At 30.9% G+C, this 9646-nt stretch overlaps 1 protein-coding gene across 2 annotated transcripts in view; it reads right to left on the reverse strand.

The window, feature by feature from the left end:
- The window catches only part of LOC106458128 (dual specificity protein kinase TTK-like), a 44394-nt gene extending 35301 nt beyond the window's left edge, over positions 1-9093 (reverse strand). Inside the window, exons 1-2 of one of the 2 annotated variants that reach the window (XM_013917589.2) lie at positions 8966-9093; positions 3841-4725 (exon numbers count right to left, since the gene is read on the reverse strand). In XM_013917589.2, coding sequence (XP_013773043.2) covers positions 3841-4710 — 870 coding nt within the window. In that variant the 5' untranslated portion in view covers positions 4711-4725; positions 8966-9093. Of the gene's footprint in view, positions 1-3840; positions 4726-7899; positions 7933-8965 lie in introns of those variants that run through there. The other variant, XM_022384273.1, reaches the window with a different exon arrangement.
- Positions 9094-9646: the final 553 nt, after the last annotated feature.

Here is a 9646-nt window from a genome sequence, read left to right on the forward strand (position 1 = left end):
CTGAAGTGGTAATGTGAACTTCAGAATTTATAACTCAAAAAAATATTCACAAAATATAGCGACAAGAATAAACTTGTATAAATAAAAATTAAAGATAAACTCAAAAAGGCACCACTTCATGCACAAAAAAAATTAGTTTGTCACACTGGAAGCATAAAGCACACAAAAGAAGACATCTGAACTTATATGCTGCCAAATGAGAAGTGGAGGTTCAGCAGAAAAGTGTAGAGGGAGTAAAATGAATCATATAAGCATGTCGTGTTACTGTTGGTTAAGAGATGACCCATGATGATTTGAATGAAAGACATATTGGAATATAGTAATTCCAACAAGGGGGATGGCACAAGGCTTGTGCCATGCATAAAGAAAAGTTTGCATATAGAGGTCAGCACTGAATGAGAATAGCTAATCTTGTGAGAAGGGGAAAGTATTTAGGTTTTACACATCATATTTACAAAATCTGAAAAGTGGTCCTGTAGGATTGCACTCCACTCCTAGCAAAGAACTTGTATGAACCTTAGAAGCTGATATTTGGGAAGCATTCATGGAGAGTTATCAAGGATGAATCATAAACACTTGCTAAGGTTCATATCCAACTGGCCTGGCTACAGCAGAATGGTAATGCTCTAGTTTTCAAGCTATCATTTTGTGACTTGGGCTGAAAGAGCAGGAGCTTCATCGTGCATGAAAACATTGCATTGTCTGGTAAGTTGGTCATTGAAATAAACAAGTAGAACGCCTTGTTCGAGTACTGTTAATTCATCGATCAGCAATGATCATCCCTCCACATACCCCTAACTACCCAAAAGGAAACCTACACCATAACAACTATTCTGCTGTATTTTGTTATGGCTTATAGACAGTTCAATAAAAGTTCTTGGGAGGATAATCACTAACCTGGGTGTGTTTACTGTTCAAGAATAGTGTAAATCTATATTCATTGGAAAAGGCAGAAGTATGTTAAAGAATCTGTGATTTCTACTGTTTTTTAGATACAATATTGCCTGGAATGAGGACTTGCTTCAATTAGCTACTCTTCCACCATGCTATGAAGATAACTTTTGATGGTAATGGGACATTCTTGATTCTGCTCTACAAAGACAAGTGACCTTTTGATGTGGATCATTCTCCACACTTTTTCTCACATATGAAAAGTTAGTTGTGTTGGTTCTGGGCACCCAGACATTTAAAAGATTGTTGTTTTATGAAGTAACTGGAAATGCATTGTTATCAAATTCACGCAAACAGCAGTAATGCAAGAAACCTGGCAACTTCTTGCTAATTTTGAGTGTCTTCCCATACTTCAACTATGTGACCTCATGAAAATATGGTAAATTCCAGAAATCCTTTCTTTCACGGTATAGCTGCTGTTATTTTATAATCTTTACTGAAATAAACCAGTATTTATGTCATGATTATTTGTGTTTGTTGTCATGAAGATGGACAATATGTATTCTAAAGGATGTATATTTACTTCAAAGGCATACTGTATTTGCATATTAATTCTAAGGTCTCATAATTTATCTATGCTTAAACAGTATTGCACTCTTGATTGAACCTTTGATATAAAAAAAAAACTCATAACACAACACATTTAAATAATCAAAATTCCATTAGATTACAGCAATAACTTCTTATGTAAGTCACAAGAAAGAAAATCAATTGCACAACCTATGAACACAGTTGGCTAGTTGTTGTTAGTGGGAAGTGATATCATTACAATACAGAAACAATAACAAAGGTATTAAAACTGCCTAGATATGTGTGTGTGTATATAACATAACAATGTTTAGGGATAACAAGGGACCTGTTGGTTCATCTCAGTTGTCCCATCCACTAAACTAAACAAAAAAACATTAAATAAATTTTTAAAAAATCTTAAAGCCAGCACTTTGATAACCCCATGCATTATCTTGCATTTATTATAATTAAAACCCATCTTCCATTTATTTGACCAACTCATTAAATGATCTAAATCCTTTTGTAAAGCAGCAGCATCCTCTTCAGAGCTAGCAACACCCAAGACTTTAATATCATCAGTAAATTGACCAATCCTTCATCTATGTCACTGATGTAACTCAAAAACAGCAAGGTCCAAAGACTGAGTCCTGAGGTACCCCACATGTGACATTAATCCAGTTTGACTGAACTTCATTTATAATAAGCCTCTTCTTTCTTTCATCCAGCCACTTTTCTATCCAATTAGTCAACTTATCCTCTAAACCTATAGAGATAATTTTATTTACAAGTTTTTCATGTGGTACCTTGTCAAATGTTTTCTGAAAATCCAGATACACCAAATCTACACCTTTACCCTTATCTCAATAAGTGGTAATCTTTTCAAAGAATGTCAAAAGATTTGTAAGGCAAGATTTGCTCTTAGTGAAAGTATCCAATAAAATTCTATACTTCGTTAAATGGCTTTGCAAAGCATCTTTTATCAGACTTTCCAAAATTAATAGGCCTATAACTACTGGGACAATTTTTATTATCTCCCTTGTTCTATATATATTTATGTATATGTATAACAAGTGAAATTTCATTTAAACACAGGCTTAATAAATACATGCATACAAACATTAGTTTGCAAACACAACAAAAGTTACTAGAAAGTGAATAGTTGGCCAGTTTCTTTCCATACTGGGTGTATAAGTTACAAAAATAGTTTGCATCCCTAAAATTCCTAAAGAAGAAACCTAAGACCTCTTGTTATATTAAATTCTAATATATCAGAGTTGACATCAGTCTCTAACAAACAGATTAATTTGCAAACTTGGCTTACTGTAGTAATGCAGCTCCTTAATATAATTCAAAGATCTCTAACAACAGGGTATTAAAAAAAACTGACACATGGACTATTAAATGTTGTAAGCATGCACATTTTCCACATGTACATGTACTTCTTTAGGAATTATGAACAAAGTTTACAGTTGAGGTATTCAGGTACACTGATATCCATCAAGAAATATTAGATAGGGAATAATGATGGACAGCAAAGAAAATAAAAAATTACACAAGACAATAAACAAATCTATATTCACAATAATGTGCAAGGTTTAACACAAAATTGGCCAGTTTCTATTGCAACTTCAACTGTCTGGTGAGGTAAAGCAGCTTTCCAAATGTCTGGAAAAGACTGCAACAGAAATAATGTTATACCAGAATTTCATGTCAGACAAAGGAGTCCTAGTAGAGTCTTACGATCCACGGATTAACTAGTACTACATCAAGACTACTCCAAATGACATATTAAGGGAAATAACTCCCATGACATATCAACTTGAACAAGAATCTATGTCACTTAATGAGATAGGGCTTTGCCAACTTCAGGAAATGGACCAGGCACAGGGAAAATCTGGTACAAGCTTCTATGAAACAGCCATTGTTCATTGTCATATGTAAGCTTTACCAAACCAAAAGGATTTGTGCATGTTTAGGACCTTTTGACATCCAGTTAACAAAAATGTCATAACTATATACACAAAGATTACCTGAATATATCTTACTCCAAATAACATTATAAATTACTTACAGAAGAATGAAATTATCAGTTATATCAATTGCAAAAGGATTACAAGCATTTACAAAACTTTGATGATATAAAGAACATCAAAATTTCAACAGAATATATAATCTACATAGAACTCATTGCTTACTTTATTACACAACATAAATCAATTCATAGTAAAATACTTATAATTTTACTAATGATAACAATTTTTTAACATTAACAGTAGTTGAAATTATCCCAACAAATGAAGCATATCAGATACTCATCATGAATAAGCATAATTCATAAGTATGATATAAACATATATGTACCAGTAATAAACATCATACCTGAGTTATTTCTGCTCTACCAGACAACTTTCCAGAAATGGGTAGTAAGTCACCAGTATAACTGTCAGGATTGGAAAAGTATGAAACTTGAGATTGTTTCAATGATTCTAAACTGTGTACCTGTCTCTTCAAATGTGGTTTACTCCTATCTTCTGCTTGATGCTGTACATTAGTATTTTTATGACTTTCTTTTATATCACTATCACTGTGATCTCTCATCTTAATTACTGAAGAACGGGGTGTAGCTTTTTGCAAATGTACTGAGAAGTCATACTTGGAAGAAGTTTTTCCATTGATATGAGAAGACAACGGTGTGAAAATCCCTTTTCTTTTCATTCCTGCTGGTGTAATTATATGGTTTTGAGATTGTGATGAGGAAGCACTCGGTTGATAATTTTTATTTGAATCTTCAGAAGAAACTGCAACTCTCTTAGCAGAAGGAAGTCTTGAGATATATCTAACTTTTAACTCAGGTGTACCAGTAACTGTATAAGTTAACTCTGTTCTTGGTATTGATTCAAAACTTAAACTCTGATGTGTTGAAATATCTGACTTACAAATGTGCAGTTGTTGGTCATCTTTATCAATGAGATTTTGTTTATCTTGACATGGATATGTAGTTTGATTCGTATCCTTACAAATTTTAATATTTCCTACATCAGTACTTTTGGAACACAAGTATTCTGATTCTTTGGATGTTAGAGGTTCTTCTTGAAGACTAGCAAGTTTTCTACTCAAGGAGCAAACATCTGTCTTTACCATTCTAGCACTTTGCAGAAAACATTCTGGTATCTCAGACATATTCTCTTTATTATCTACTGAAGAGTTCTGTACATTTTCTTGGAACTTGGTCCTTTGAGCAGAATGCATATTCTAATATATTATCTATAATAAATAATCACAATCAGCATGAAATATCATCAAACCAGCAAAACAAAATCAAGCAAATTAAAAGGCCATTCAATCTTTGCTAAGATCATAAAAAAAAAAAATCAAGTTTGATTTCAAAAATTAGAACAATTATGTTAAGCATTACAATAAACATGCATTCTAAATCTTTGTGTTCCTATTCATTATAAATAAAAATTATTTACTTGAGATATGATGGAGATTTAAATAACTAAATGATAATGTATTATGACTAAACAAGTCACTTCAAAATTCCAAATGAAAAACAGGAAAACTTACAAAATAACCCACTCACGAGTTATTAATCAACTGAGTTCCATAAACATTCAAGAGTGATATTTTTCTGTCATATTTTTCCTTTTATACATTCTCCTTTCTCAATTATTAAGTTTCAACCACATCACATTTTCACTTTTACATTACTTCTTAGAATTCCTTCCAAATTTCAAATGATTATTTTTCAAACAGTGTTATTTATTTGAATTTCACCATGTTTTGAGTTACTTTTTTGTTATTTTGATAAGAATATTTAGATTTTGATGTGCTCTAAAATAGTTTTATTTTTCACACCACAGACTAGAACTTTAATGAAAAAATACATATCTGCATTACATGATCACTGTAAATGCATTCAAAATTGTGTACTACTCAGTCATATTGTTTTGCTGCACTGCCTCTGAACACAAGAAAATATTCCACTTCTGTTTATGGTAAGTAATAGTGGCTATCTGAAAGCAGGCAACAATGATGAACAATAACATTTCTAAGTTTACCAGGTGCTAGTGATCCTATCCTGTTTTCTTCAATCAGCAATGACTCCTTTATGTACAGTAAAATATGACAACACCAAGGCATCAGTGGTGTCCAGTACACCACACATCAGTATTGAATTATATTAACATAATATCCTTGTTTAGTGCTACATTATTTTCAAGAAAAGCATATTTTCCTATTTTTAAATACATATTTCAACTTTAGTTTCTAGAGTTTTTTTGCGGTATAATTTCATACTGCTCTAATCTTAAACATAACTTCTAATAAAATATGGCTTTATTTACTTTGTCACTTCTGTAGAATTATAAAGAAATGTTTTGTACACATTTTAAAAATACCCCATAATTGCATATAAGCTACAGTGTTTACCTTGAAAATAAGTTCTTCAATGAACTGGATGAAAAACCTGATTTCGTTTTATATGTTGATAACTATGGTAAACAGCTTTATGAAAAATTAAACTCAGTTCATCCACACATACAATTCACTTATGAATAAGAATTAATAGCCAAACAGTTTCTCAACATTTTAGTTACATGATGTCCTGATGAGAAGTTGTGCACAGACACCTATCAAAAACCTATTTCCACACAAAAACTAGACATCCTTATTCTCAGTATATATATATGTATGTACAAAACTCTCATTTAGCATATATTGAACATTCACAAAATGGGCATTCATGATGAGGTGAACTATCTCAAAAATATTGTGTTTTCCAAGGATTTAAACCGAACTTAATAATAAATTTGTTTAATAAAATAAGAAGTACACTAAAACAGTAAATCTAATAATTACATATAGATTAAGAGATAGTTCTTATCAAGCAATACCCTATTACTCTTTTAATTTAAACCAAATAGGTGCTATTTTAAAATGGAATAAAATTAAACAGCTTATCAACCAGTGAACAAATTTTCAAATAAATTCATTCAACAAAGGAAAAAAAGAGCTCACAGGCAGGGTATTCATATAATTACTTGTTCTTATAGTGGTCAAAGAAAATTATCCCATTCAATTAAAGAAATAAGAAGACTATAAGTATTGTCATCAGAAGTAAGTTGAAAAATCTGCTTTAGCATTACATGTTCACACAACCAGCCACAAAATTAATTTCAATCAATCAAAAGTCATTAAAGAACCCAAATTCTTTCATCAAAGCAACATAAGAGAATCAATAGAAACATTCAAAAACAGAAAAGAAACATGCTTAATAATGAAATGGGATTTTAACTCAATCCTATTTGGAAGTAATTGTTTTCAAATTAGTTTTTGCACTCTAATGAACCTTGAGTCCTATGGGTGTCATTTTGACCTTAACTACAAGATAACAGTTTCACTCAATTGCTTGAAACCTATCAAAACTGTCCAAGAGTTTTTCATACATTTTATTAATTCTTTAATCATTTTACCATTATTATGCTCTTGTTTTTTTTGCATTATGTAATTTATTTTCGTTAATAAGAGAAATACAATTAGTTACAGAGATATGATTTATGCACCTATAAAAATCAGAAATCTAGCTACTGTAAACAAAAAAGCCCATTGCCCCAAAAAAGAATGCAAGATAAAGAAATAAGCATATATAAAGTAAATATACTTTGAGAATTTAATTTCAAAGGATGATTGTTTGAATTTCGTTGTAATCAATCAAAATAAAATATACTGATAGTTTCAGAGTGAATGCTCTATGAAACTGTGAATGAAAACTGAAGTATAATTTCACTAGATGTATCTTAAATTTTTTATTGCTTTTCCTATTATAGTCTTTAGTTTTTAAAAGTAAACTAAGAATACTCTAAATCTTATCAATAATCTATGTATCTAGACTAGTTCTTACATTCTCTTACTCTCCTAGATTCCTCTTTCTCCTACCTCAAGCAATGAAACAAAATATATGATAAGACTTATAAGCAACAACAAAATAAATAGATAAAGCCACTCCTGTGTTAATTAGCGAGATTAAATGTACAATTTCGCATTTTAAGGAAATAATGGTGTATCTTTTCCTTTAAAATATTCACTGCATATATATTTTCTTATACACTTAACAGCGGTTAACACAGGATATTATATCTGATAGTGTAACGTGATAAATATTTAAAGCAGTCTAACTAATTGGACAAATCAACACTTAAGTATATAAAAAACTAGTAGTGACCCAGAAAAATATGTAAAAGTGAACTTCAGTGTTACTGTTTGGTAACTGAAGAATATATATATATATCAATAAAAATTATTTACTCAAGGTAGAAAACATTCACTTATTAATTATTTTCAAGTTTCAGGGTGAAAGATAAAATGCCAGATTATATACCAGTTTTGAGGATAAACAGTTAATAAAAGTAAATATGAGGTTAATGAAAGAGAAACTACCTGAAACAAGCTGTCATTTCTTCTTTTTCAATAGTTTAATGCAGTTTCCCAAACTTTTGTCATCCACACACACATACACACACACGCATTTAAAAATATGGTTTCTTGCACACAATTCTCTCTATTTTAACAGAATGAGTGAAAGAGTAAGATAAGTGATGAGGGTGTAACATACGGATACATTAAAATGTTATATGTGTTGTAGTAATTACCTTTATTTTCATTAATAAAAATACATTAAAATGCTTAGTTTTCCATTATTGCACTATTGACTCTACCCTAATTGCTCAAGCCCCCCAAAAAAATCATTTTCACCACCCTATGGGGGGGGGGGGGTCATAGTCAACACTTTGGGAAATGTTGGTTTAATGTATTTCTGGTGTTCCATGCCTCTCATTGTATGCAAAACAGCTATCATTCCATCTCATTCCACTTGTATATGGTAAAAGGTTTCAAGATGAGTTTTACGGTCTAAAAGATATGAGCTGTCATTCCTTCTTTTTAAATACTTTAAATTTAATGTATTTCTGGACTGTCATTTCACTTTTATATAGTGCAGCAGTGTTACTTTTTATTAACTGTTTAGAATTTTAAGATTACTTTTGGAACTTAAAAGATATAATTAGTCATTCCGTTTTCAACAGTTTTAATACACTTACAGTTCTAGGCCTGTCATTTAATAAAATTTGATGGCAGCTATCACTCAGTGTCATTCCACTTGTATAATTTTAGTAGTAGTATATAGTTTAGCAGTATTACTTTTAGTTTTATTAAGTATTGGCTCTTGCACCTTTATAAATTACAGATATAATACTAACATCAGTACTATATTAATACTATTACTTTAAGTAACTAGTACAAGCATTACTAGTAAGTACCAAGATCTACAACTTGGAAATACTCTTTTTTTTTAGTCATTAGAGGATTAGGACTCACAATAAGACTACGAGTCTAAACTCAAAGTCAAACACACAAACTCAAAGCTAAGGACGCCATGACTACAAGTTTTTAAAAAGCTTATTTTAATATTTACTAATACTAATATTAGTATGCAATTATTACATACCAAAAGTTCAGTTCTCTTGGTGTTTGTTTTGTGTTGAGCTTAATCTAATTTTGTTTTCTTACTGATCCATTTTTTTTTAAATAAAAACTATCTATAATACTATCTAACATTAACAAATTACCGATACAAAGCCGAATTCCCTCTTTTTAAGTTGAATAATCAAGTTTAACTCTGATTGGTTATTTTCTATAGCGCCATCTCGTAGTTAGGTATGTGACGAGTGAGAAAATACATCTAAAAATAACTAAACATAAAGACGATAGCAACAATAAACAAATAATACAATAACATAACAAAGAAATGTAAACTATTTATTTAAAAGAAAATTTCTGCTCTTTTGTTACCATGCGGAGGGTTTTAGGAATTGAACTGGTCGCCAAAAACTATTCTGATAACCATCTTTTCTGATAAAAAAGTTAGCACACAGGATCACACACAAAAGACACCATGAATAATTTTTTTTTTAAATAAAAATAGTCAAATATTCGAAAGCGCTCGAGTTTTGGGTCTTTGTTTGAAGTTCATTGCACTGATACTAACACCAGCAAAAGAGGTCTGGGAGTCCTACCGCTCTATTTAGATCTAGTTAGCAATAGCAGGCTCCAAAATGGAGAAGTAAAGAACTGCACAGCAGATTATGGGATCATTGAGCAATGTGTCTTAAAGTATTGTTACGTCTCC

Source organism: Limulus polyphemus, unplaced genomic scaffold, assembly GCF_000517525.1.
Source record: "Limulus polyphemus unplaced genomic scaffold, Limulus_polyphemus-2.1.2 Scaffold419, whole genome shotgun sequence".
NCBI classification, from domain to species: Eukaryota; Metazoa; Arthropoda; class Merostomata; order Xiphosura; family Limulidae; genus Limulus; species Limulus polyphemus.